The sequence below is a fragment of the Canis aureus genome, chromosome 26 (genome assembly GCF_053574225.1).
Source record: "Canis aureus isolate CA01 chromosome 26, VMU_Caureus_v.1.0, whole genome shotgun sequence".
In the NCBI taxonomy this organism is placed as follows: Eukaryota; Metazoa; Chordata; class Mammalia; order Carnivora; family Canidae; genus Canis; species Canis aureus.
In genome coordinates, this window is record NC_135636.1 from 52,200,113 (window position 1) to 52,228,034 (window position 27,922).

Sequence of the window (27,922 nt, forward strand, 5' to 3'; positions counted from 1 at the left end):
TGCCTTAGGTCAACCCTGGAGCTTCCAAGTTGAGTATTTGCCTTGCCCCGTGCTATAGAAAGGAAACTGGTCCAAAGTACCCCGCAAATGATTCAGTTAATTAACTTAAAGAAACATCAGGTAAAAACCCACCTGAAACAGAGAAAAATTAACCACCTTTTGGTTCTACATGAAATCTAAATAAATTCTGCAAATAAAACGACCTAAATAACAGTTTTACACCCCTTCTTCCCCAACATTCTTAGAAGAACCAGGCAAAGCCGGTGCCCTGGTGTGCAGCCCAGCTGTCTGCTGGAGGCCCACTCACGAGGCCGGCCCCTGAGGCCTCTGGGAACTGGGATTTCAGGAGGGTTCCCAGCACCATTAGTTAGGTGCCTAACTGTGCTTAAAATGTCTGTACAAACAACAGGGCTCATGCTGAGCGCTGGCTCTCCTTCTGGGGGCCCGGGGTTTGGCGGCTCGCCAGGTAGGGAATGCCTCCATGACCCGCCCCGCCAGGGCAATCTCGGGGCACCGTGTCTCTCGCGAGCATTCCCAGCTGGCAACATTTTCCCCGGCTCGGGACCCGGTGCTGGGGGAGCGGAGTGCATCTGGGAGTCCCCTGGGAGGGGACACCTGGGAGCTCGCCTCTGGCTCCCTGGACTCCTCCCCAGGCACCTTTGCTAAGTTTGCTGTGTCCTTTCTCTGTAATAATTCAAAGCCGTAAGTCTTCGTAATGAATCCTCAAGCCTAGGGGTGATCCTGGGGACCCCGATCCACCTAGCAAAACAAAGTCAACATTTACTCTGGCCACTCTTCTCCACTTTGCACACATTTTGAAATAGCTAAACTACTGTTCATGACTAACTTGCCGATTACGGCTAGTACCTATAGTAAACTTGCGTGTTGACGAGCAATCACACGCATTACCTTCTATCTCTTTCCATGCGGTTGTGCCTCTCCCTACGCTGCGACCTTCCTCCCTGGGGCCCGCTCTGGGTCTGCTCCCCGAGGTTTGCCTGCGAGGACTCCGCGGGCGGCCAAGCGCCCTGTGTGGCGGTGGAGCCTTCGCCCACGTTCTGAATCTCTCCAAGGGCTCTTCGTTCTACATTTGTGTCCAGCTGACGTATTCTACTCCGATTCCTCTTATTTATGGCTTGCTTACATAGCGCTTCTTCTTTGCAAAAGAAGAAAAAAGTGGTATTTTAATTTTTTATTTAATTTAACTTGTCCCCGTTAATGCTGAACGTATTTTGTGGCATTTTTCAGTCCAAAATAGACACGTGAACAGGCAAGGAACACCCAGAATGGAACGGGAAGAGCTGTACCCACTACAGTAACTGGTGCAAGCAAGCAGTTAGCACAAAGCTCCAAGCTCCAAACCACAACAGTGAACATAAATCTTTAAGACACTGAGTATTATGTACTCAGTACATAACCTTGTCAAAGTCCCTTTTCTCATCAACAGGAGTTAGCTGCCACCTATGAATAGAGAAACCAAGACTTGTTCGATTTTTCTGATGTTCAGAATGGGGAAAAAAAAACCCAAAAACCGTTCTCCCAAGGATTTTCTTTTATACAATTATTCAAACGTGACAGCCGGTACTCTCCCTGCCATGCTCAGAAGAGGACAAGACCTAAGTGCCTGATGGTTACATGTGCCCTCAGCTGACAAGTGATTCCGCCCATGGGAGGAGGAGTCACACCACAGCTCTTACTCATGCTAGAGGAACACGGCAAATCCCACCACTCGGAGAACCGCCGGCGCCTAACTAGCATGCGCGCTGATGTGCCTTCCTGAGACGCCAAACAAAACCAGAGTCTCTGTGGCAAGAGGCTCCCTACACACAACTCTCAGAACAGGACCTGCAAGGAAGACATGGCGGGGAATTCACAGCGTTGGGAATATTCTGCTCCTGAAGCTGAGGAGTTAGCACATGGTTTATTTTACTATCAGCCTTTCCCTTCGCAAATGATAGCGCATCCTTCTGTGTAAAAAAGTGCTAACGAGGAGAACGTCCCACTGCCTTGAGGAGTGCGGCACTCCATCCCGGCCCTACCCGCATCAGCTCTGGAAAAGCTTAATGTTATTTTGTTAAGCCGAAAAATAACCTGTTTGCAGGAGGAAAGGGTTTATGAGCTCGCTCTCAAGGTGAGCGAAGTCGGCCTTCAGCAGTTAATTTCTAACACTTTCTGAATCACCTTATGGCCTCTCGCTCCCAACTCAATCTGCAGATTGTCTCCTAAAGCTCCTGGTAGACTTCAGCCTCCTGCCTCACTCACGAAATATAAAATATGAAAAAATAAAACAACAACTATTAAGTGCTTTCAGCAACTTGAAGGAAACTGAAAATTCATGTAAGTCCATCATTTTTCTGTTTACAGAGGTTACTGGAAAGAAAAAGCCGCCCCTAAACTCAGTGTTTCCATACTAAGCATAAAAACAATGTCTGAGGGGCGCCTCGGTGGCTCAGTTGGTTGAGCGGCCAAGTCCTAAGTTTTGCTCAGGTCGTGATCTCAGGGTGGGATCCAGCCCCACATCAGGCTCTATACTCAATGGGGAGTCTGCTGGAGGTTCTCTCTCTCCTCCTCCCCCACTTCCCCCTTCCCCCGCTTGTGTGCTCATTCTCTCTGAAATACATGGATAAATCTTTTAAAACAGTATCAGATGTCTGAAACTCAAAAGAATGTTCAAAAGTGTAATGACTGGGAGAAAGGGGAGGAAGAAGAGTCCCCCAAGTAGAGATACGCTTCCAAGACCACTTCATGTTCGCCCGCGGCCTCTCCCCCTCCCCACCAGGGCCAGGATGCCAGCAGGGCAGTGCTCCCTCTGCTTTATGGCTTACCTCCTACTTTAATCCAAACCTGCTCAGGCAAAGCTTTGTTTCTACTGCCCAAAGTCTGTTTAGTGGATTCAATTTCCTGCTGGTAACAGAAAGAAAATGCTCTAGGCAATCCGATGTCCTGATGCTTGGCAGCTTCGAGTATAGAACATGGGTTACCAGAGCCCTGGAGAAAACGAAGCAACAGGAAGTTTACCATCATGCACACAAATCAAATGCATCTAACCCAGGTTACGTCAAAGGTGTTAACGCAATTCGGGTAACTTCAGGCACATTGAGGATTGTAAGATTTCCCAAACCCCACCGACGCTCTTGATCTTAAAAATTATTAAGCTCGATGAAAGAAAACCAAATCCTTCGGACCTGATGAAAATAAAATCCATTTCGTACAAAAGCGCAGCACGTGACGGGCCTGTCGCTTACCTGCGTCTGTGAGAGGCTCGATCCCCCGGCCGCGGAGCAGGCATTCGCCGTGAACAGAGGGCAGGTAAACTGTAAGGCGGTGGCGGCCGCCGCGGTTTTATTTTTCACCAACGTCGTGCATTTGTTCTGCTGCTGGTGAAGAGGAACGTTCATGAATTCGGAAGGATGTCGGATAAGAGTCACCAAACTGCCAAGACAAAGGGGACCCGGAGACGCGTGAACCACGTGTGGCAGGCCGAGGGTCCCGAACGCTGCGATCACCAGCACTCTCCCGGATAGCACCGGGATTTCTAGGCAGCTCGGACCGGGCAGGATGAGCCCCCTCCTCGTGGAAACCTCTAGAGAACAGTGATCCACCAGCGATGCAGGGGACAAGCTCAAACTTCTTCCTCACAGAGGACCACGGGGCTAGACGTCACCTGACGCCAGTCTCTCTCCATCTCTTTATGACCTTTCTCCAAAATCTGATGACTAGGGGCAAAATGGGGGAAAACCACAGGGGTGCGAGGCATAGGAAGCCGAGGCGCCACCCCAGCAGGGGCTGCTCCCCTGCAGCAGACGTGTCTGGGACGTGACCAACGGGCTGGCATCCCGGCTACAGGGTGAAGGTGCCTTGTGTCATCCAAGCCTCACAACAGGACACTTTCCTTCCCCCAAGGCTCATCTGTGTGTGGAGCCCCCCTGGCCTGATGGCCTGAGCCAGTGTGTGTGTGTGTGGGGGGGGGGATACGCTCCTCCTGATATTTAGGTGGATAATTCGGCGCAAAAGCTTCGGGTCCTCAGAGCGCCTGTGCACTCGGGGTGCAGAGCAGAGGGCCCGCCCGGGGTAGGCATCTGCACTCCGTCGGCTCGCGGGCACGTGCACGGGGCACCCCGCGGGGCCTGCCCCCCTGGAGACGCCGGCCAGAGGGGGCTGGGGGCCGCCGCGCACACCCAGGCCCAGCCGGGCACACAGCGGAGGCCGCAGCGGCGGCGGGGGCGGCGCACGGGGTGCACGGGCGGTGCACACTCACCGGCGGGCCCGCCCCGCGCCCCGCGCCCCCGCGCCCCCCCAGCGCCCGGCCCCCGGGAGGGCGGCGGGGGGACACCCACTTGTTGAGCGCCACGCCGGGCTCGGGGGGCTCCGCGCCGCGCGGGGCGGGCGGCGGCTCGGCGGGGATGCTGTTGAAGCGGTCCTCCAGGCGGACCCGCACGGCCGACTTGGCCCGCGCCTCGGGCGCGCCCTCCGCGTTCTCCTTGCCGCCGCCGTCGGGCACCTTGGGCCGCGGCGCTCCCGGACCCGGGCCGTCGGCGCCGGGCGTCTTCTCCGCGGGCGCGGGGGCGGGGGCGGCGGGCGCGGCGGGCGCGGCGGGGGCGCCCGCCTCGCTCAGCAGCATCATGCGCAGCTCCTGGAAGTCGACGTGGCCCAGGCAGGGCGCGGCGCCCGCGAAGCCGCCGTCGGCCAGCGCGGGCGGGCACAGCACCGGGTACACGGGCGCCGCGCCCCCGCCCCCCGCCGCCGCGCCCCCCGCCGCCGCCGCCGCCGCCGCCGCGCCCGGGGCCGCCGCCGCCAGGAAGGCCGAGCTGAGGCGCGCGTCGAGCTCGCCGTCGGCCGCCGCCGCCTCCATGTGCGAGTAGAGGATGTGCTGCAGCTGCGTGTACTCCACCTCCGTCATCTCCACCAGGCTCAGGTCGGTGGTCGTGAAGCTCAGCCCCGCCTCGCCCGGCGCCGCGTCCGCGCCCTCGGGGCCCGCCGGCCCGCCCGCCTGCGGCGGCTCCCGCGGCCCGGGGCCCGACATGCCGGCGCCAACGGCGGGGCGCGCGGGGCGGGGCCGGCGGGCACCGGGCCGGCGCGGCCTCGCCGGGCGACGTTGGGGGCGGGAAACCGCTCGGCCCGCAGCGCGCCTGCGCCGCCCCGCCCCGCAACGGAAACCCCACCCCCTGCGCGGCGGCCCCGCCCCCGGCCCCGCCCCCGCCAACCGCCCGGGCCCCGCCCCGCCCCGCCCCGCCCCGCCCCCGGCCGCGGCCGCCACGGGAGCTGCGCGCGCAGGTGTGGGCGGGGCGGAGCCGGGGTGGGTCGGACAGGGCCGAGATGAGGGAGGCGGGGCAGCGGGCTGCGCGCGCAGGTGTGGGCGGGGCTGGGCGGGGCTGGGCGGGGCGAGGGCTGCGCGCGCAGCTCGGGGCGGGGCCGGGCCGGGCGGGAAGGGTGCGCGCGCTCCAGCCCCTCGCAGGTGCGGCCTCGGCTCCGTGCACCTGGGTGACCCCGCGGCCGCGCCTGCTGACAGTCGCTCGCACCTGCGGCCGCCGTGCTCCCCGTGCTCCCGCGCCGCGCCCTCCCTCGGAACAAAGGCGACGTCGTGCCGCGCACGCGGTCTCAACACTGCTTTTTTGCTTTCCTTCGGCCGAAAGCGGCCTCGGCAGGGAGCGGCGCCCTCGGTCCCGGGCGTCGTGCAGCAGGAGCCGGGTCCCAGCTCGGCCCCCCCCGCGGGGCACGGAAGCCTGCGCGGGTGGTTGCGGTGCATCGGCTTGAGAACCGGAATCAGAGAGACACGAGATGCACGGAATGACGTGGGCGAGGCCTGGAGGGTCCCGAGCGTGGCGCCCACGCAGACCCCTCGCGGAGTCATCGGGACCGTGTGGAAAGGCGGATCCTCATCTAGGCCCGGGTGGGACCTGGGAGCCACCGCGTCCCACGGGCCTGGCGCTGGGTCACAGGACCCTCCCCGCAGCCAGATCGCCGAGGGGGTGCAGTGTGGCTTCTCACCCCCGGGAGCAGGGACCCTTGGCACCCACGGCGCTTTTTTATTTCTTGTTTGGGTGGACTTCTTGCAGATGTGAGTCTTCGAGGCTTCTTTTGCTTAGACGTGAAATGTGAGGAGGTCTGGCTTTCCCGGAGTTTGCACCATAAATGTGAACAGAGGACCAAACCTGCTTTTCTAAAGTCCGCGTCACTCCCAGTGGCTCTGCCTGCCTCCCCCCTCCGGAGGCAGCCCTGAGAATCCAGGCCGAGCCTAGGGTGCAGGGGTGAGGAAGGGTCCAGCCGTGGCTACTGTGAGCACAGAGCAGGCTTCTGCCCCAAAAGGGCAGGCAAGAAAACAGTTTGAGAGGGACCGTGAAGAAAGGACTACGGGTCAAGGGAGGGCAGCACGGCACACATGGTCATTATCTACGGGAAGACCCATGGTAGGTCCTAAAGTCAGTTGAGTGGCTCTGGACCCACGGTGAGAACAAGAAGCGCATCCTCTGTGTGAGCCACGCGTCAGGAGAGTAAGCGTCGCACGTGAAACCGTTCCACAAATATGCATTCTGTGAAACCAGCGTGGCTTGATTTCAAAGCCACGTGAAGATATTGCAGGAATATAAAACCGTAGAGCAATGTCGGACGTGAACAAACCTGCAAAAATTCTTCATACGATCTTCACAAATTGAATCAATCGAAGAGGATTCTTAAAGAGAATGATGCATTGCAACCAAATAGAACCTATTCCAGTGAGACAACATTTGTTTGCATTTGGAAATCCGCCAGGGCGCCTGGGTGGCTTGGTTGGTTGAGCACCTGCCTTTGGCTTGGGTCACGATCCTAGGGTCTGGGATCAAGCCCCACAGTGGGCTCCCTGCCAAGCGGGGAGCCTGCTTCTCCTTCTCCCGCCTCCCTCCCCCTCCCCCCCTCCCGCTTGTGCTTGCTCTCTTTGTGTCAAATAAATAAAATATTTTAAAAAGAAAGAAAATCAACCAACATCCTTTACTATGTTAACCGACCGAAACGGGGGGAAAAAGCGTTTGACAGATCTAACATCCATTTCTGATTAAAAAGCAGAACAAAACTCTACAAGCCACGAAGGGAAGGGAACTTCCCGCACGTGGTCCGGGGCATCTCTGAAATAACTGCAGCTAGCACGGTACGTAAGAGGACGAGACTGAATGTCCCGCCCCAGGTTCGGAGAAAGGCAGAGACGTCCCCCGGCACTACTCGTGTTCAGCTTCCTGCTACGGGCTCTGCTCGGCGCGGGAAAGCGAGCGGCGGCGAAGGCGTCCAGCCGGAGGTGTAGCTGGCTCCTTGCAGACGACGTGATGGGCTCTGTAGGAAGCCTACGGAATCCTTGGGAAGAGCTGCCGAGGGACTTCACCGAGGTCACGGACTAGAACACCGTTCAGAGCTCACTGTGGCCCAAAGCCAGCAACGAACCTGCGCACACGGCGGCTAAAATCAACGCCCTTTGTAATCGCTGAAAAATATATCCTTGCGTGTAAATTTAACAAGACGCGCGCAGGGTGTGTGTGTTGGGTCGCGTGCTGGGTGTTTTCCTTAAAACTCCTCTGTGCTCTGTGTGTTCATCCCTCTCTCCCCTGCCGCCCTGGGAGCCACGGATCTTCCTGTGTCCATAATTTTACCTCTTCCAGAACGTCGTGTAGTTGGCATCATGCAGTGTGCAGCCTTTTCGGATTGGCTTCTTTCACTTCGTGATGTGCGTGGAGGGCTCCTCCGTGTCTCTCGTGGCCTGACAGCTCGTTCCTCCTTAGCCTGAGCAACACCCCCCCGCCTGGACAGTCCGCAGTTCACGCAGCCGTCCCCCACTGGAGGGCTCTTGGTTGCTTCTGAGCCCTGGCAGTCATGAATAAAGCTGCCATCAACACCCGCGGGCAGGGTTTTGTGTGGACCGGAGTCTCCTACTTCTTTGGATAAATGCCAACAAGAGCGGCTGTGGACCGTGTGATAAGAGTTTTGTAAGAAACCTGCAGCCAGGGGATCCCTGGGTGACGCAGCGGTTTGGCGCCTGCCTTTGGCCCAGGGCGCGATCCTGGAGACCCGGGATCGAATCCCACATCAGGCTCCCGGTGCATGGAGCCTGCTTCTCCCTCTGCCTATGTCTCTGCCTCTCTCTCTCTCTCTGTGACTATCATAAATAAAAATTAAAAAAAAATTAAAAAAAAAAAAAAAGAAACCTGCAGCCCGTCTCCCAGAGCGTTCCCGCCGGCCACGGGTGACATCACCTGCTGCTCCGCACCCTCGCCACCCCTTGGTGTCATGTTCTGGCTTTTGACGGTTCTGATGGGCGCACGTGACGGCCTTTTGCAGACTGGGTCACGGTGCCAGCTGGGCAGCCTCACCTTGCAGGCCCTCACCTTGCAGTGACTTCCAGGAAATGGCGTATGTGCTAAGTGGGCAACCGGCTTATGCAGCTCCCCGTGCGCAGCCGGGGTTCACGGATCTGGGAATCAAGGGGTGGAAGTGCGCTGGCTCCTCTCACCGTTAGCGCCTCTGAGCCACGAGCGGGATCTTGGCTGCCTGTTCCTGCAACTTCCAGTTCTAGAAGACGCAGTCCGAGGGGGAGAGAGCCTCGTCCAGAGGACGCAGCGGTGGTCTCGGGCATGGAGCGCGGGCCAGGTGGTGAAGAAGGCCCTGCGGCCAGATGCGGCCAGATGCGGGACGAGGACCACGCAGACTTGGGAGACACATCTGCGCGCGCTGTATCCTTCTGCGCTCTTGGCCTCTGGCGTCTGACATCAGCAGTGTGGACAGCGGCGGGCCTTGCCCCGCCCAACGGGGGGGCCCCCCCGACCCCCGCCCAGACTCCCCGCTGCCCCTTGGGGCAGGCCCCCTGACCCCACCCCGTTTCCTGCCCCCTGAGTTGGATCCCACCTGTGTGTCACATGATGGGTCTGCCTTCTTCCCCTTACTTGGCGCATCGAGGTGCCCGCACGACTCTGGGTGCCCCTGCGGGGACAGAGGGGACTTGCGAGGCCCCGCATGGGCACCGGAGAGGGCTGCTTACCGACCGTCATGCGGGAGCATCCTCCTCTGTTTCGGGCCACTTCCCACCCCTTGGAGCCTGGTGACTCCCCGGGGCCCCCACAGACTTTCCTCAGCTGCCTTGCTCTGCCAGGACATTCTGGCGCCCGATGGGCCGCGCGTCAGGGTGCTGGGCTCCTGGAAGGGCCACACGCCGTCACAGCCACCGAGATCCGCACCCCGGAGCCAGCTCTGGCCCCTCGGGGGTGACATGGTCCTGTTGCTGATGTGCTTTGGGGGTCGGTGTCTGGTGACTGGCCTGCTGGGTGATGGGAATTTAATTTGAGGTCGTTGATGAGAAACCGGCAAGTGTAGCACCTGCCCTTCCTACCGTGGTGCCTGAGGCCGCCCCTGTTGCAGCGGCAGTCCCCTGGGGGGGCTGTGTGACAGCGTTGACCACAAGGGGAGCAGGTGGGGCAGGTGTGCCCGGGAGCTTGTGTCTCTTCTGCTGGCTTCTAGGGCAGGGAGGGGACGATGTGATGGCTGCAGGGGAGCCTTCTTGCAGCCATGAGGACAAAGTGACAAGCAGAGGCCGGGTGTCCCCCTTGGGAGTGCCTGGCTCTAGGTTCCTGTGAGGCAGGCGGACAGAAACCTCTCAATCTCCTCCTTGGGCTCCTGACTGTAGCTCCTTGGTGATACATCCCTGCACGTCGGCCACACTTGCACAGAGGAGAGGGGCTGGAAATACCATCAGGAACGCGTGTTTCTGGGGCCTCGGGGCGCGGGGACAGATCTTAGGGCCTCGGACCTGCAGGGAGCATCCACTTTCATCCTCTCGAAAGCAGCAGGGTGTGAACCTTCTGAACAACGTGGAAAACACGAATAATGCTTCTGATGACGACTCGATGCCTTTGGGAGCCGCCCAGGATAAAACACGTGCAGCAAAGATGTAAGAACGTGTAGAGTCCCGATTTTGTGAAGGAGAAGCAGAGGGGAAGAAGGTTCAGGGAAAACCCCCGTGACCAGCACTTCCGGGCAAGTCACGGGGCGTGTGGGTGCTCCTGCCTCCCCCAGGGGCCTGCGGCCACCACCCACCCCAGCAGCCGGGGCCCTGGACTTGCTGGGGGGCCCGGCACCCGTGAGCCGTCTGGGAACGGGCTCCGCTGGCTGTCCGCGGAGGGTCCCCACGGGCACCGCGATGTCCAGGGCCCGGGGACTGCCCTGGCTGGCCGCGTCCGCACTCCTCCCGGCCGGGTTTCTGGGGAGCCGCATGCAGCTCAGCGAGCCTGCATCATGGTGACGTTGGCTACGTGGTCATGGGGTGGGGATGACGGATGGCAGGGGGAGGGCAGAGCTGCCTGGCGCCACGTGAGGGTTTTGTGGAGCCTGTGAAAGGCGGGCTGTGGGGCGAACACAGACGAGGCCAAGCCTCTGAGGCGCGTATGATGGTGGACTGAGGCCCTGGGACGGGCCTCGTCCCCGGACGCACTGGGGAAGCCCTGGGACAGTGGCCTTGGCGCCGTCTGTCCTGTGGGCAGGGGTCTTGGAGCTGCAGGGCTCGGCTGCCAGCAGCTGGGTGCAGAGGCCCTCCGAGCTCAGGGCTGGCCCCTCCAGGCACCCCCAAAGGGGCAGGCCTGTCGCACGCTTGGACAACACATCCTTCGGAGGCGACAGTGGCCTGGGGAGGGGGCTGCCCCACACCGGGTCCCCCGTGGAACCCCCTTGATCGCTCTGCGTCTGGGGCCCTCCATGGCTGGCTGCGCGCTTGGCGAGGACCCCAGTCTGTTGCTGCCGCCCCTCCACCCAGGATGGGACCCGTCCTGCCGGAGGGATGTCTTCCCTGCTTCTGCGCACCGGGGAGTCAGGGATGCACATGCCGAGGAGGTGACGCCCTGGCACAGGGGTCACCAGGTGGAGGTTGCTTATGGGCAGCAGGGATTAGCTGCAGTTCACAGGCAGGGCCCCCGCCACGCGTGTAGGCACCCGAAGGGACCGCGACGGCCGCCGCCCGGCCCAGGCCCCCGCTCTGCTTAGCAGTGCTCCCCGAGCAGCCCGCCACGGCAGCACTGGGCACTGGCTGCGTCTAGCCATGCGGAGCAGAGTGGTCTGGGGGTCGTCAGCATAGAACATCTGCCGAGGGAGGGCGCAGGGGTGCGGGGGGGGGGGAGCACATCAGCCGCCAGGGCAGCCCGTCCAGCCCCAAAGTCCCAACAGGGAAAAGTGACTGCACATGAGGGACAGAAAACCTTCTGTAGACATTTATTCTACTTCAAGTAACAAAACCTATGGAATTGCGTGTTTTAATGTACAGTGATATCATACTTTGCAATATAAAATACAATTTACAGAAATTTCTATCAAGTAAACCTAAAGAAACACACTTGATTTTTACATTTGTGTATTTAAATTAGAAAAATTTGTAATACATGTAAAAAACCCTTCACATCATAGTAGATGTTGGAACTTGACACCACGTCAATGCAACTGAACCTACTGACACTTGGTCTGGAACCACTGAGTCATTGAGTTCTCTGTGTCTTTATCATTTGAACATTTGTGCTAGAAAGTGAAAAATCTGTAGTGATGTACAATGGAATAGACTCCAAAGAATGAATGAAATTCTCTAACTTTACACTTGCAAAAGTAAGTTTATGAAAATATAAAAAATTATCAAAGTGTATTTGTACAGTCAAATAAATTAGCAAGGTTTTCTCTATTTCCCGCTTCGGAAGTACTTGAAAATACGCGACAAGGAGCAGGACACTGTTTTGGTCAACAGCCTCCTGGCTTATTGTTCTCGAGCTAGAGCTACTGTCACCGTTTTCCATCTTAGACTTCACACAAATAACTGTTCCATTTTCAACGACAAACTTTAAAATGCATCACCGGACAGTGTAATAGTCTGGTGGAAAAGCTGGTGCTTTCCCTGGGCCACAGGACGGGCTGCTCGGATGGTCAAGTTTCACAAACAAAATGCTCCTAATTATTCAAATCAAAGCCACCCCCCACCCACCCCTGTTTTAAAGTACACTTAATTGGCTTCTTTTCTCACTCTCTTTAGGCTGGTAAAGGATACACCTTTTTCAATAAATTGCTATTTAAAAAACGCAACAATTTCTACTCAGATGTTGCTTTTAATCCTATTTGAGAAAAAAAATGTAGAAGGTGTTATACAAAAACAGAGCAAAACTAAGAAATGTTTTGTTTCCTGGTCGAAATTTGTAATTCAAATTTCTTTATGACAAAAGAAAAACGCATTTGCGAGCTCTGTCTTTCTCAGCCTCCCAGGGAGGAGCAGAAGGCCCCCTCCCCAGGCCTGCGTGCTCCCGCAGAGCCTGTGACAGCAGCTTTTAGAAACAGAGATACAGATGAGATGTCAGTAACGGTATGGCTCTAAGGTCCACTGAAATTCCCTTAAAATTTACTATAGTCAAGTTATTGGAAAAGATAACTTTATAATCTGAAAAAGCAATATGCTTCCGTACACTTTCCCATTTCAGTAATTTTAAATGGAAATACTGAGTTCTTAGTTTTTTTTAAAAGCATCAGAATTGTAAAGATGTGAAATTTTATAAGAAACCACTATACACAAAATTACAGTAATTTTTGATGTGCAGAATATTCTATCCTGCATCTCAGTCCATAGCTCTTTGCAAACGGCGTGCTCGCAGCTCCGGCGCCAGCTCCTCCGGAGGGGAGGGCGGCCCCCGGGGCTCGGGCAGCGCGGCCGCTAGGTCGCAGCGGGGGTCGCAGCGCGAGGGGCCTCAGCTTTGGGGTCGCGGGCGCCCTCCTTGCTTTTGCTGCGGTCCTTGCGCTCCCGGCCGTGCTCCCGGGTCCGGTCCCGGCCGCGCTCCCTGCTGCGAGACCGCTCCCGCTCCCGCCTGCGCTCCCGCTCGCGGTTCCTGCTGCGCTCCCGGCTCCGGCCCCACTCGGCCGCCCGCTCCGGCTCCCGCCCGCGGTCCCTGTCTGCGCCGCGCTCCCGGCTCCGGTCCCATTCGCGGCCGGGGTCCTTGTCGCGGTGCCGGCCCCGTTCGTGGCTCCTTTCCCAGTCCCGCTCCCGGCTCCAGCGCCGCCCTCGCTCCCGCCGGCGCTCCTCCAGGGCCCGGCCCGGCCGGCTCTCCGGCAGCGCGGCCTCGGGCTCATCCAGGGGCTTCTCTTTGGGGCCGGCTTCGAACCGCTCCCTCGGCCGCCCCTCGAAGGCCTGGCCCCGGTACTCGTGGCCCTTGCTCTCACGGAAATCGGCCTCGGGGCCCTGTGTGGGCGCCTCGTCCCAGCGCTCCGGCCTGTGCGGCGGCGGGTGGCCGGGCGGGTGGCTGGGCAGCTCCAGCAGCGGCCTGGGTGCCGGCTTCAGCCCCGGCGCCGGCGGGCCCTGGAAGTGGAAGCGGGGCGGCGTGGGCTCGCTCTTCTCGGGAAAGGGCACAGACCCTCTCGGTCCGCCAAACGGAAGGGGTGCTGGCGCCCGGGGGTTGGCAAATCTCGGGGGTGAGCTTACCCTCTGCTCCTCGAACTGCTGAGGCTGCATCCCCCTGGGTCCTGGCATGAAATTTGGTGCTTGGCCTCTGGGTCCTTCAAACTGACTGGGATGCGGCCCCCTTGGGCCCACGAAGTGGCCAGGGGGGGGGCCTCTCTGACCACCAAACTGAGAAGGTGGGGGACCCCCTCGGGGGCCCTTAAACTGTGACAGCAGAGGCCTTCTCTGGCCTCCGAACTGGAAGGGCGCCGTGCCTCTACTTCCCATGAACTGGGCTTGTTCGGGTCCTTCAAGCTGAGGGGGAGGCCCGGGCAGGTCATCGTACGGGTTGTCCTGGAATTCCCTTTTCTCCCCGTGGGGGTCCTTTCGGTCTTCAAACTGGGGTGGTGCTGCTCCTCTGGGCCCCCCCAGGTGGGAGGGGGAGGGACCCCTGCTGTCCCCGTAGGGGGGTGGCCCGTGTGGCCCTGAGAACAGGGAAGGGATGGGTCCCTTCTGGGCCCCGAATCTAGCCGGCGGAGGCCCTCGGGGCCCATCGCTATTAGAGACGATATTCTCTTCTGGAAACGGAGGGACTGGCCCCCTTGGTCCTTGGAAATTGGGGCCATGAAGCCCCGACGTGCCGAAAGTGCGCGGTGCTGGCTCACGCTGGGCCTGAGACGGGGGCGGAGGGCCCCCTCCTCTCTGTCCAGCGGAGGGGAACGTGGCGGCCCCCTCACCGGGTCTGCACTGCGGCTCTCCGTCAGGTTCAGCTGCCGGGTGGTCACTTTTTTCAGCAAAGTGAGCATTTCTCGGATCCTCGTACTGGGACGAGCCAACCGATTTCTCCTGAGAGGTACACGCCGGACCTGAGAACGGAGAGGCGAAACTCTGCCCGTCGTTCTGCAGAGGGAAGCCGGGCTGGAAGGCGGCGCTGGGGGGCGTGGGCAGCAGCACCTTGCGGGCAGGCCTGGCCGTGCCGCCCGGGCCCGCCGAGGGAGCGCTGTCTGTGGGCGGCGGCGGCAGCGCGGGGCTCGAGGAGCGCTCGGAGCGCTCGGGCCTGGGGCCGTCGGGCTTGGCCGTCGGGGCGGCCTCCGCTCCCTCGTCCCGGGCTGCGGGCGGCCTCGCGCCGGCCTCGCTCTCGCAGTGCTCCGCCAGCCGCCGGGCCTGCCGGGGGTCCCGACTCTGCCGCGGGTCGCAGCCAGGGCCCGCCGCGGGAGGGGCGCCGGGGAGCGCAGCGGGGCGGCCCGCGGTCTGCTGCTCGGGCGGCGGGAACAGCTCGGCCTGGGGCAGGGAGGCCTTCGGGGGCGGTGACATGAGCGCCTCGGCCACGGAGAAGTGCGCCATGGAGGCCCCGACGGCCGCCCTCTGCTGCCGCAGCGCCGCCTCCTGCTCCTCCACCTGCCGCTTCTGCTCCTCAATCTGCTTGTTGAGCTCCTCGATCATCTTCTGCTGCTCCACCAGGGAGGGGGCGGCGGGCTCCCCGGGCCGCTCCGCGGAGCCGCCCTTCCCGTCCGCACACATTCTGTTGGGCAGGTCGTCGATGGCCACTTTGGCTTCCTCTAAAATGGTCTCATCCTCGGGGTCATAGGCCACCTCCTCCCGCTCGGCGGCGTCGGGGGCCTTCTCGGCGTCGGGGCGCCTCCCGCGCTCCAGCTGAGTGTCGAAGGCTCTCTCAGGACCGTACTCTTCTTCGGGGTCGTACGGTCTGTCGTCTTCCTCGTCCTCCAAAGCTCTGTCTTTTGAGAACTGACCAAACTGCTGGACAATTGGATCGAGCAGAGGCGCTGCGGGCAGCCCGCCATCGGCCTTGGCCTTGGCCTCTGGGTGGGAGGCCGGGACAGTCTCCACGGGCTCCCTGGCAGGGGGGTCAAATGACTTCTTCTTCCCGAAGAGCGTCTGCAGGATGTGCTCCAGGGGGGAGGCTGTTTTCGAGGTGGAGGAATTGGCAGAGGGGGCAGCCGCTGGGGCAGGTGCGGCCGCGGGCGGGGGCGGGGGCGGGGGCGGGACGGGGCCCGCGGCTCCCGGTTTGAGTGAGGACAGGATCTTCAACACTGACGATGACGATGACGCGGGCGCACTGGGTGGCTCCGGCAGCGGGGGTGGCGGTGGGGGAGACCCCGGGGGGGTGGTGGTGACAGTCGTGTCCCCGGAGCCCACCTGGGACTTGGGGGGCTTCCTCTCAGACTGCGGGGCCGCAGGCACTTTGGGGTAGGCTGAAACCTCCATTTCTTCCTGGGTCTGAAGTCGGCTCCGCTTCTCCTCTACCTTATCTAATTCTCCGGCATTGGAGGGACGTTTTATTCTCTGACAGATCACTAACCCCAGGATTATGTTGGGACGTGGTGACTCAAGACCTGAAAAACAAAATATGTGTGCACATTTAAAAATCTAACTTCAGTCTTTGTTTTTCAGACGCAAACCCTGTTGAGGGCGGGCGTGGGCGCGGGTGGACAGGGAGACGGACGAAACTCACGGGCAAAGTAAAACCAAGTGTGTGAAGCTGACTGCGAAGGCCCGCGGATGCAGCCACCCGCGCCGGCCCCGCGTCCCGACCACGGCCCTGACCATGGCCCGGCACCCAGCTCCGGTGCCAGAGGGCAGCTGTACGCGGCGAAGGCCGCTATGCCAACGTCCGCACCAGGAGGGTTTTTCAGCTGCATCTTAGCTCTGTTCTGATTCGCCTCTTGCTGCACAGCCCTCTGTCCTTAACTTAGGAGCTGCAGTCCATAAATTCAGCTAGAGGTCACTCAGGGGGCAGTTGTACAACGTGGTTGTGATGCTCACCTCCACACACGCCGTTAGCTAAGTTCGCTAGCGGCCGGTGTCCAGGTTACAGTGAATGAAGGGCTGTGCTGACTGAAATGGCTAAAATAGGTGTTCTTTTGGGTTTAGGAGGACATTTAGTTAATTAACATTAACTTAACCAGAGCTAAGTGATGCTCATGGTCTTTGTAAACAGGACACGGCGCCGAAACACAAGTGCCAGGGGCTCAGAAAACTGGCAGCGGACAACACGTGGGGGTTCTGGGCACAGGGTAGTTCTTAAAGAGAGCAATTTCTTAAACAAAAAAAGATCATTCCATTCTAAACCGTATATTTTAGCAGGCATGTTAATATTTCAGTATCAACTGTCCACCTCACACTCATAATAATCCTAACATCAAAAAAGAAACAAACAAAAAAAACCCAAGTCACAGAACAATAATTTTAGGGAGAAATGATACACAAACAAAAAATCATGTCAGTAGTGTAAGATAAAGTCAAATTGTACAGATTCGACTGATCAGTAGCACGTAGATATTTATGCTGAATGTATATACATCCCTTACTTACTGAAAATCAGTACAGTTTTCCCCAGTCTTTTTGGTTATAAAGATGATCACAAGTCACTTCAAATACTGTTTTTGGACACCATTACAGAATTCTAAAATGTCTGTTCATCTCCCCAAATTCCAAGAGAGGGGTTGACAGGCGAGCACAAGAGGGTGGTAGATGGCCCATCCGGCCCCAAGAAGGAAAATCAGGTGTGCCACAGTGAGCTGGGGAGACCGCGTCTCTGGGCACAGCACAGTGCTACCCTCCCTCCCAACCGCGTGGAAAGGCCTCCTGCGTCCTAGGCTCCTGTGCCAGAGCAGAGATGTCCACTGAAGACATCCACTCCTAACACACCAGGACCTCACCACCGCCTTCGTCAGAGACACGGCTTCCAGAATGTTCTCTCCCTGCCCGCCCCCCGCCCCCCCCCAGCAGTGTATCCAGGAGAGGAGGAGGCTGGCAGAGGAGGGAGTGGGGACTGGAAGGTCAGGCAACCCACACGGGGCATCACATCCAAACGTTCCTGCTCAGCAGACCTGGAGGGTAATCCATCAAGTTCGTTTCCTAAGTAACACAACTCGAGGATATTTTAACTTAGAATGGCACCTCTCCCACTGTAACGGCGATTTATCCGACATTCGACTGCTTGCTCCATCCAGTTTGGGGAGGATCCGCTGCTGCAGCGGCTCTCATGGCCACTCCGGACCAGGCGCCTGCTGCCTGCACTCCACAGGGGGCCCCACGGAGCCCCGCTAGCCTGGCTCTCCCTGAAGAACCTGACATCTGAGCCAAAGTGAAGGAATGTGCTCAGCCACGTGGGTGGGCGGGCATGAGCGAGGGCTGGGAGCCTTGGGAGGGAAGTCACCACGACTGTCCTCCACGCAACTACTCAACGCAGAGGGCCGTGGCTTAGGGTCAAGTCTCAGGTCGGCAAGCGTGGCGGGGAAGTCCCTGTGCTGACGCCAGGGAGACCTGGTCTCAGCTTCTGGTGAAGTGTGCCCTTGCAACTCCAACTCCCCGAGGGTTCAACGTGCTGACCCCTAACCTTGGTGGCCCCACTCTGCAGCGTCCAGCCTTTCTGCCCTATTCATCACAGGCAAGATGGTGCTTAAATGACTCAGGATTTACGGCTGTTTGGGCTGTTTGGAGAACGCGAGCTCTCTGGACACTGGCAGCAACTCCCAACCACCTCATCTGCACAGACCTGTGATTGGAACCAAGCTCCAGACTTGCATCCGTGTGACTTTTTAATTTTGCCAAGACTTTAAACTGGGTGGTCACAAAAACCCATCCGTCTGCCTGTGTGTTCATGATACGGTTCATGAATATCTGACGTGTAACTGGCCCCTCAGCAGTTACCTCAGGCCCCTCAGTAGTGCACGTCTGCAGAACAGCAGAACTCGCTCATCTGCCTTGGGCTTTAGGATCCAGCTTCACTGAGGGGAGGGTGTACCCCGGGTTCAACCATGGCCTATGTGGCCACAGGGCAGGTGGCAGGCAGGGGGCCGGTGGGCAGGACCAAACAGGTGCCCACATCTGGGGAGACTCCAGGCCAGGGCCGCGTGCGGGCCTGCCCGCTGCCAGCGCTCCCCTGGAGAGAGGGTGCTCGAGGGTAGAGCAGCGGCGGCCGCGGAGACGGGGGGCTCCAGCCCAGGGCACAGGGCTGCTTCTCTGCTTTGGCCAAGTTCCTCCCTTTGTCCATTGTTAGAAGCAGAGATGCTTCCTACCCACCGCCCATTGAGGACTGCTGTTAGGTTTCTAATTTGTAGAGAGAGAACACGCAGGAGGGTGGGTGGGAGGCTACCCCGGGAGCTGCTGCTGAATGTACCTGCCTCCACTTCCAGGAGCCATCACTGGGAACAAGGGTGTCGGCACCCACCCCGTCTGGAATGCCGGAGCACGCGAGTCTTCGGGGCATGCCGCGTGGGTCAAACCAGCCTGTTCAGCTGTAGGTGGGCATCCCTGAATTTCCTCGGGGGATGGGTGTCTAGCTCTAGGCTCCATGGCTAGAGTCAGACCCGTGCAGAGAAAGTGGACAAACCCAGGGACCCGGGACATCTGCAGAGTCGTGGGCCAACTGACCTTCTGACACAAGATACAGAACTAGGATCTGTATCCCGGCGTGTTAGCCACGGGGGTGCCAGGGAGGGTGAAGGCTGCAGGCGAGGCCCTGGGCCGCCCCCAGCACCTCAGGCCTCACAGCAGGCCAACTCAGTTTTAAACCATCTGAAAGCTGACCCCTTAACCCCGAAACTACCAGAATATGCATTTACCTCTAAATCTATCTGGCACTCTGTTCATTTTTTAAAATGAAAACTCTCATATGGTCTGAATCCATCAAAACAAAATTTTCACTCCTGCCAAACAAACTGTGTGGGAGTTAGCAGGCCAGAGTTCTGAGGGAGGACGTGCCTAGGAGGGGGCGTGGCAAATACTGGGGAGACACTATACCGCCCCCAACCCTCCTCCTCCACCACACTCGCACACACTCACTCGCACACACCTCTCCCTAAGACCCGTACACAGCCACCGGGCTTGGCGCACGTTGCGGGTAAAAGGAGAGGGTGGTCGGTCTTCGTCCGGGCGCCCCCAGAGCAGCACCGGGCCGCACTCCCACAGGGGGCTTGTGTTCTTATAAAAAGCAAAGGCAGAGGCTTTCGTCCTCCATCACAGGACCTGAGACAGGTACCAAGAGCTACCAAATGGTTCAAATTCAAACAAACAGTGACTGGTTTCCATGAAATATTTTTATTGATTTCGAAGGAGAAAGAGCGGTACATGGAATTCAATACCGTGCTTGACTTTGAGGACAATGTGTGCACAGCCACTGATTCACTCACACACACGCAGGAAAACGGAGGAGCGCTTACCTGACAGTACTGCACCTCATAGAAGTTTCCAGCTAGTTTAGAAAGCAGAAGGGAGTACAGAGACGGCACCGCGGGATTTACAGGTTCCAGGAAAACCGCCCTCTGCACTCAGCACGGGGGAGACGGTGCCCCCAGGTGCCCCCGCACTGTGCACCTCCTGGAAGCCCGGCGCCACTTAACGGGCACTTCCGGCGAGAGCCTGCGCCCCACCGAGTCACTTGGGAGTGACGGGGAGCCCCGGCCTGGGTCCGTGCCTGTCAGGGTCACAGGGGGACTATACGAGATGAACGTCCAATGTCAGCTCAGCTTGAGGCCGCTTCCACTAACGCCCCGAGTGGGAAAGACAGTCAGCTGGGCCTGAGACTCGGGCTTCCAGGTGTCTGCTGAAACTGTGCTGTCAGGTCATTGAGAATGACACTATATGACACAAGACAACCTGGCATTTCTAATGGACAAATGCTACAGATGTGCACAAACACGTCCTCAGAGAAGCTGAGTGTGTTCTGACAAGCTGTGTGGACCCGTGGCGTGTGGGCCAAGGAGGGGCCATGTGTGGACACACGCTCCCTGTGGGTGGTCAGGAGTGCGATGCTGGGAAAATACGCAGCACTGGCCAAGGGGCAGGTGTACACAGAGTCCTGGGTCAGGACACAGCTTAGGCACCTTCTGTGTCCTGCTTCTCAAGTGTGACTGGCAAGAGTTTGGGGAGAATCCCATGGTGACAACATCTACTGGGCCCCTGAGTCCAGGGCGTGAGGGCACCTGTAGCTTTTCTATGGGTATGAAATGACTTTCCACAAACCAGCTTCAGGTAGAGCCGGTCACACTCTTCCACAACACCCTCCGTACCCCCCGCCTCACCTCCTCTTCACTCTCTCCTCCTGCTTACATAGCGGGTCCCTCCCAGAGCCCCGTGTCCACCGAGGCGTGGGTTTTGGACTATGCAGACTGAGCACAACAGGCATGGCCAGCTGCAGACCCTGGCACAACCAATTACTGGGTGTGTGACCTCAGGCAATTGTCAACGGGGCAGTGCAGGTCACTCCCTGGGAGAATGGGACGGATGCTCCCCGCAGCGGGGCTGCGGTGGGAGTCAAGGGTGCCCCGTCAGGCTGTGGACCGCCGTACTTGCCGGATGGCACATACTCAAGTCCGCTGGCTGTTTTGCGGAGGGATGCCCTGCCACCCTCTGACCAGGCCGGTGCTTTCAAGGGACGCCACGCAGAGACGAACCCTGGGAGGACAGGGACCTCTGAGACGGGAGAGTGTCCCCATGCCCAGACTTCCAGATGTGTGCACACACGACACACACACGCAACCAGGACACGCATCCAGCCTTCCAACCACCCACACACACACGACACACAGGAAACCAGGACACACGAACATCTGGGTCTAGAGGGTGCCATGCTATGGATACGTGAAGCAGGCCAGAGAGATCACCTGGCCAGGGCTTGAGGCTGCTTAGCGGGGAGATGTAGAGAATGTACACAGATATTGATGGCAATAACGATTATCAGGGGAATAAAAGAATATATGCTAAAGAGAGTTAGATGGAGAAGCCCCTTATATTAAAAAAAAAAAAAATCTTTTAAAACTGTAGGATCAGTTTCACGGATCACTACGTTTCCGAAACCCTTCCTCTTCCTGTCCCATATTTACTGTGGATGGAAGTCTATGGGTGGTTCGGGTGCCCCTTCAGGTGGGGTCGGAGCTTCAGGGGTGCAGCTGGCCGATCACCGAGCGGGTCTCAGTGGTCAGCGCCCATCGCACTTAGCCGATCAGGCAAGTACCCCCCACCCCACTGCCCTCCATGTCCCTGCGTCACCTCAGAAGCGTCCTGTGCGACCCCTGCCTCTCTACCAGCTGAGCTGCCCCCACTGCGGCTCCTGCCTACGCACCAGGCCCAGCTCCTCGCAGCCTTGCCCAGGTGGGATCTCCACACAGGCCTCCAGCCTACTCCCCTGACAGCTAAGTCTCTGAGAAGCTCACCCCCTGGACCTTGCAGCTGGGGCAGCGGGAGGAGCTTTAGCCTGGCTTAAGGCAAGCGGCGAATCCCACCTGCAGCTCCGTGAAGGCCTACGTCTGTGTTACCAGGGAACCCTACACTCATGCTTAGGCTACATCCTCCACTCGAGCTTCTATACTGGTGACTGACCGGAGGCTCTTCATGGGGCCTGAGAGGCCAGCTTCTTCATCTTCACCCTCAGGAACTCGGGACAGTCATCCAGGGAGCGGGCCAGCACGCTTCACGTAGCTGCTCGCCTTCCAAGAACCTCCAGCAAGGTTCTTTCTGCCACCATGGGGGGTGGCATCTCTTCACCCCAAGGATACGGAGAGGTCCCCTCAAGTTCTTGGCTTTTAAAATATATTTGGCAATAAGGTAACTTACTGTAGCGTGCCAGCAGGTATCTCCCCCTCACAATTACAGACACCAAGCCGTACCACCGTGGGCCTTAGGTGCTAGGAGCACGCTCGTCAGGACCCAGGACATGCGTGTGGGTGCTGTACTCTGGCCGGAGCAGCCCTGCTGGGCCCAGCTAGGGTTTAGATGCGGTTGCGTACAGCACGTGGCTGTGGCAGGAGCACTTGCCGGGACTGGTGACAGGGCCAAGGACAAGTGTAGGTAGCACCAGCAATGGCCCGGCGTTCAGCCACTGCTCAAGAGCGTTCACCGTGCGTCAGACATGGCATGTTTTGGGTTTATCCATCCTCTGGGGAGTTCATGGCGAAGGTGACACTTCAACATGAGCATCCTCTGCCAAGTGTGTAACTCAGTCATGTGGACTTCTTCTCAGGGGTTAACAAGAGTTGGACCCTCACAACCATGTCCCCTTGGAATCACCCTCAACCCTGGACAAGTCTGAGCTGTTTAAGACTAATCTGTTAAGTTCTCCTCTAACAGTACCACTTTCTAAGGAATGAACAAACCCAGAATAGCTTTCCTCAATCTCCTAGGAAGGAGCGGAGCCCCCCTGGCATTTCCTCACTCCTGAGCTGTGTGGTAAGCACAGGCATCCCCGCAAGCCCACCTCGAGGATTACCTTCCTCTCTGGCTCTTCTCCGGCCTCCAGTGACCTGAGGCCACGAGAGGCTGGCTGCATGCTGTGGGTTTTCCTCTCTTCACAGCACTTTTCTAAGACAATTCATGCCAAGAGAAAGGGTATTTCTAGTGCCACCTGGTGCCCCAGAAGCCGAGGTCTGCAGCTCACTCGGCTCCGTGTGCACTCCCTTCATTCTGCTGCTAGAAGGCCATGGTCTGGGGGAGGTAGCAGATCTGTCTGACAAGCTCAGCAGGACGTGGGGTTGGCAGGAAAGGGACATGTGGGGTCAGGTGTGTCTAGTCACCACTCAGAAAGTTGGCGCTTACCTGGTCCCTCAAAGGGCAAGAGTTTGGATGGAATGGGGTCCTTAGCACTCAGTGGGATGAGGTACAGGTCCTTGACGTGCCTGCTGTTATTAGCTACAACGCCAAAGCGGCCGCGGCTGCTAAAATAGGAGTAGAGAGAAATATAGGCCACCTCCTCTTCCTCAGTCGCAGGGTGGAAGCGGATCAGACACAGCTCCTGCAGCACAAACAGAGGACGAGAGAGCGTTGGCCTGGGCCGGTCGGAGAAGGCGCCTGTGCTTCTAAACCTCAAAGATCATCTGAAATGAGCCGAGTGCTTCTCTGGCCCGGTCCCCACAGTCCTGCCGCCCAGCACATCAGGATGATGCAGGTGGGGGGCTGCAGGAGCTCCAGTATCCGGCTGCTGGACTCAACCCAGTTTCAGCAGGAATCTCCTAAAGACCACCTGTGCTTCTAGCCCACTGTCTCCAAAGCAGCCCCACTCGTAGTGTCCTCGGACCGATACATCATCCGCTGCAGTGCAGGTTTAGGGCAGCGTGGGCGTGCACTGTGGGGACGGTGGTCCCGATCACCTGGCTGCACGATCTACACCAGAGCCAATGCGGCTCCATCATGGGAAGGTTCCATGAGACCAGAGGTTCTGAGCCCCGTGTGGGCTTGAGGAAAACCGCAGCCCTCCCCACGCATACACACCCAGCTGCGGCCGCAGCTCAGGGGCTCAGAGCCCCCAGGTCCACCCAGGGCCCAGGCCTCCTGGAAGCCAGTCGCCAGGCCTCCTGGAAGCCAGTCGCCTTCCGGCACCTGTGGGTTCCCTCAGTCACAGAAATAATGAGGAGACATTCTGTTTCTCGCTAACCTTGAACTGCACACACATTAACATAAATCATAATAAAACTGCCATCACCGTGTTACCCAAACACACAGTTATCCTGCTATAAATGTAATTTTAAACATTTACCCAGTACTACTTAACTAACTTATAGGCTGACGTTTCAAGTACTAACCCATCAAGATGAAAAGTGAAAGGAAGAGTTGCATTTACACAAACTCCTTCCTCCACAGGCGCAGAGATTAGACTATGGCAGGTACCTTAGACACAGAAGATTTGAGTTTGCCGACATAATCCCAAACTGTTCTGGGTGCGATCCTTCCACCAATGTGAATCGTGTCCGGCAGGTCCTAAACAAAACGTACTTTGAGTAAACGACCAGTATAGCCGCAGCACTTTAGACTGACGTAGTAACTTCAAGGCACCAAACTACCCGAGAGTCAAGAAGAGCACAACTCTTCCACAGAACATGGTTAACACCAGCACTAAACGTTCCTCGGTTAGCATCCAGGATTAGGAGTTACCAAGCATGAGCGTGACATGATGGCCTTCTGCCAAACTGAGAACGTTTCTAGGTTATGTGTCACGAGCACGTCCATACAGTAAGGACTGAGACATGATCCAGAAGTGACTTATTTCTGCTCGCTAAGGTTGCACTAAATATTAGTGCTATTCACACTGACTTTGGAAAAGCAAAGAGCTGCTGCATGTCCACACGTGCTGCCACGCCTCCAGCTGGGAGTGGCTCACACACTGGCTCAACACCCTTGCTGGACAGAGGGAGGAGGAAAACCATCTCGCTTTTTCATAAACGTTGGGACACCCAACTTCTCATTCGACTTTCCACCAGTGTCCAAACTGCTTAACCTGATGGTTTATGAGAGCAGGCTCCACTGGGTCCTATGCATGCTGACCCTCTGCTGGAAGACTGCCATACATGTGACCCCAGCATCAGGTCGGAACAGCTAAGGAAGACACGTGCACACAAGTGCACGCACACTCGCTCTCACTCTCGGTTCTAACCTCACTGAGATAGTCACAGCAGGAAGACACATGTGCACACAAGTGCGCACAGACACACACACTCGCTCTCTCGGTTCTAACGTCACTGAGATAGTCACAGCAGGAAGACACATGCACACAAGTGCACGCACACACACACTTGCTCTCACTCTCGGTTCTAACCTCACTGAGATAGTCACAGCACCCAGAGACAGGATACGCCTTAGTGACAAATTTCGCTACACTCTGCATGTTAATAAATCCTTTCCAAATGGTGCTGAGTCGAGACAAAAAGAGGGTTGTATCTCCTTCTGGAGGGGACCTTGACTCGGAGAGGCTGTAAAACAAAACCAGAGAAAATTAATTTTTCTCTCTGCTCAATTTCCAAAGTATGAAGATTTTATGGAATTACAAAGGCAGAGTAAATTCCTGCAAATTTTAGTAGCTTCTTCAAATTAGCCACTGTAACCATGATGCTCTAGACATCCTGGTCCAGAAAAAATTAACTGAATAGGCAACAAACCCGAATGACCGTAAGGCCACATTTCAGTTTTCAAGATCTGTAGATTTAGAATAACCATGCTAAAGCCAGGCTTCTCACACCTACACAAATTATCAGAGCGAAGTTGTATTCTTGGTGGATCTGAGCTGAACTTAGGGGATCTCTCCCCTTTGTTACTCCTGTTAACCCGCAGGAAATGAAGTCACGGCTTGTTCACACTACACATGCAGAACGCACCTGATGCGTGGTGGTGGTGGCACAGGCAGGAGGTATCTGGGCTCAGGGGATGAGGACGGCTTAGCTAGTATGGACTTGGGCACCGTCACCGAGGTCACTGCAGGTTTCAGGACATCTTGTCGGGGTTCCACTGTGTGAGCACCATCTTGGCGGGCTGCCGCAGGGGCCGTGACTGTGCACGACCCACTTGACGCAGTCCTGGGGTCTCGGCCGGATACCGTGACAGTGGTGAGCACTGTGCCCCCACAGGTGGCTGGGCCGGAGGGGCCTTCCAGGCTGGAGGGTTCTGGGTGGCTGTCTCCTGGTGGCACCGGGAAATACTTTCTCTCCAAGTGCGCATGAGAAGCACTTTCCAGGTCTGGCTCAGAGGCATTTTCAGGCAGAGTTTCTGATATCATTTCATCAGCGGAGCTAAGAACTGGCTCAGAGGGAGAGGCCTCATACTTGGATTTTGGCTCTTCCTTCTTAGAAGCCGACAGCTTTTGTTTTTTTGGAGCCGGCTCATCTTCTGATGATGGAACCTGACCTGAAGAACATGACGAAGGCCTTCCTGAGAAATCCCACATATTCAAGAGCACAGCTTGCCCCCAAGTAGATAATTTCTTGTAATAATAATAATAAAAGCACATTCTAAAGATAGAGTTTAACTCCATTAATTTCAGAAAACCACTCTGGTCTTTCAATTTGCTAGGCTTGGGTTCAGTACAATTGCCACTAGGAGGATCAGTCATTTCAACAAAAGGAAGCTAAGCCTCAGCTCCAAAGTTTCATGCCCCCAATTACAAATCTCACCTGTACAAATTTTACAGTTCAGATCAAAAAGATGTGCCCGGTGCTGACTCGTGGTGTCTTTCAACATGCTGCTGAAGACGTCGAGGAGGGGCGCGGTGCTCTTCTCCGGGACGGCTCGCACCGACTCCTGCTGTTCCTGCAAGGTGAAGAGGGAAGGGCTGAGCGGGTCACACTTCCCTCCATCTGTGTAGTAACAGCACAGCAGCAGCTCTGCTAGGAAGAGCCGCTGCACACCGTGCTTGCTTGTTAGCAGCTCAGGGTCTGGCCCAACAACTCAGAGACCTAAGCCCCCTGGCAACAGATTACTTTTACTCAATTCCTGTTCTCTCTGGAAATCCCTAAGGCTTACATCTGAGTCAGACACAGGTGGAGAATCCTCCATGTCAGGCACGGGTTCCTGCTTAGTGGTGGTCTTTTTATTTTCACTGTGCAGCTTATTTCTAGACTCCATCACCTGAGATGAAAAGAACAGAGAGCCTTAAACCTTCTCATTCAGACGGCTTCACTCCTGCCTCACCCCTGGAGACCTAGAAGGGCCCAGTGGCCAGCGCCCCGGCCCCTCCCTTGGCACTCACAGGCTTTGTCGGCCGCTCCCTCCACGTGGACAGCTCTTTAGACACCAGTTCTTCTGGCTTCATTCTCACAAGCTTTGCCAAAGAGATTTCCTCACGCAGAACACGATGGAAGAGCCCCTAAAAATAAACACCTTTCATTCACTTTTTCAAAAACATTTCAGCATCTAAGATGCTAGATGGAATAGGAGGGAAACAGCAGCATGAGAAGCCTCTGCCGGAGGCCCTGAGGCCCAGGACAAGGCTCGGCAGGGGCCTGATCTCACCCGTATCCCCTACCGCCCGGGGGCGGGGGGGGGGGGGTAAAGGCCAGGCCACCCCCGCTGCAGAGCCAGCGGGTCCGGACAACACTGGCACGAGGGTCAGTAGTTGCCCTCATAGGCCATGCTGTGCCGACTCCGCTAAAAAGACCTGAGAAAAAAGCAGAGAGCTAGGAATAAAGGTAGGAAGAAATCACTTCTGCCACAAGACTGCTGCAGTGAGACGGGAAGTCAGGGTGTAGGACTCTGCTTCTAAGCATGTCTAAGGGTTCAAAAGGCAAATGGAGAGAAGGCCTGAAGATGGCGCGCCCCGGAAGGGAGGAGGCGGGGGAACCACACCAGGCCAAGTAGCTAATGCTTTCCCAGCTAACTCCCATTTCAACCCCACTGAAAGAGCACTGCCCGACAGCTGCTAGGATTCAGGGTCCCCTCCCCATGCAAGCACAGCACCTGCCCAAATGGTGAGCACTACAGGGCGACATGTTTAAGACAACTTATGGTTGCTCTAGGGAAGCCCGAATCGGTAGGCTCAAATGATGGGGATCCATAACAAGGCAGAAAAGGTTGTCTGAAGCTCAAATATGGAGCTAGCCATAAACTAAGGTTAAGAATTGGAACACTACTCTGGAGCTGCTGTGAGGAACGTAACTTCACAGCCACGTTTAGAAGAGCTGCAGCTGGTGAGACCAGGCCGGACTTGAGAGCGCCCGGGGAAGCGGGGCAGCGGCCCTCTGGCTCGCGCTGCAAGGACAGGAGTGTCCAGATGACCGCGGTGAGGCATGGCCGGAG

At 57.5% G+C, this 27,922-nt stretch overlaps 2 protein-coding genes and 1 long non-coding RNA gene across 15 annotated transcripts in view; 1 reads left to right on the forward strand and 2 right to left on the reverse strand.

The window, feature by feature from the left end:
• Positions 1-5,038, reverse strand: part of TCFL5 (transcription factor like 5) — a 15,680-nt gene extending 10,642 nt beyond the window's left edge. For 2 of the 8 annotated variants that reach the window (XM_077873862.1, XM_077873864.1), the window contains exons 1-4: positions 4,338-5,038; positions 3,246-3,432; positions 2,826-2,988; positions 910-1,156 (exon numbers count right to left, since the gene is read on the reverse strand). In XM_077873862.1, the coding sequence (XP_077729988.1) occupies positions 910-1,156; positions 2,826-2,988; positions 3,246-3,432; positions 4,338-5,023 (1,283 nt within the window). In that variant the 5' untranslated portion in view covers positions 5,024-5,038. Of the gene's footprint in view, positions 1-657; positions 760-909; positions 1,157-2,825; positions 2,989-3,245; positions 3,433-4,337 lie in introns of all 8 variants that reach the window. The other 6 variants (XM_077873870.1, XM_077873869.1, XM_077873866.1 and 3 more) reach the window with 6 other exon arrangements.
• On the forward strand, positions 4,778-25,705 carry LOC144298686 (uncharacterized). The gene is made up of 3 exons (XR_013365624.1): positions 4,778-4,915; positions 17,817-18,037; positions 18,565-25,705. It is a non-coding gene; the product is annotated as an uncharacterized LOC144298686 (long non-coding RNA).
• Positions 11,199-27,922, reverse strand: part of DIDO1 (death inducer-obliterator 1) — a 49,822-nt gene continuing 33,098 nt past the window's right edge. For 5 of the 6 annotated variants that reach the window (XM_077873853.1, XM_077873854.1, XM_077873858.1 and 2 more), the window contains exons 10-17: positions 26,877-26,993; positions 26,651-26,755; positions 26,302-26,437; positions 25,510-26,035; positions 24,954-25,107; positions 24,029-24,118; positions 22,961-23,156; positions 11,199-15,759 (exon numbers count right to left, since the gene is read on the reverse strand). In XM_077873853.1, the coding sequence (XP_077729979.1) occupies positions 12,686-15,759; positions 22,961-23,156; positions 24,029-24,118; positions 24,954-25,107; positions 25,510-26,035; positions 26,302-26,437; positions 26,651-26,755; positions 26,877-26,993 (4,398 nt within the window). In that variant the 3' untranslated portion in view covers positions 11,199-12,685. Of the gene's footprint in view, positions 15,760-19,448; positions 23,157-24,028; positions 24,119-24,953; positions 25,108-25,509; positions 26,036-26,301; positions 26,438-26,650; positions 26,756-26,876; positions 26,994-27,922 lie in introns of those variants that run through there. The other variant, XM_077873859.1, reaches the window with a different exon arrangement.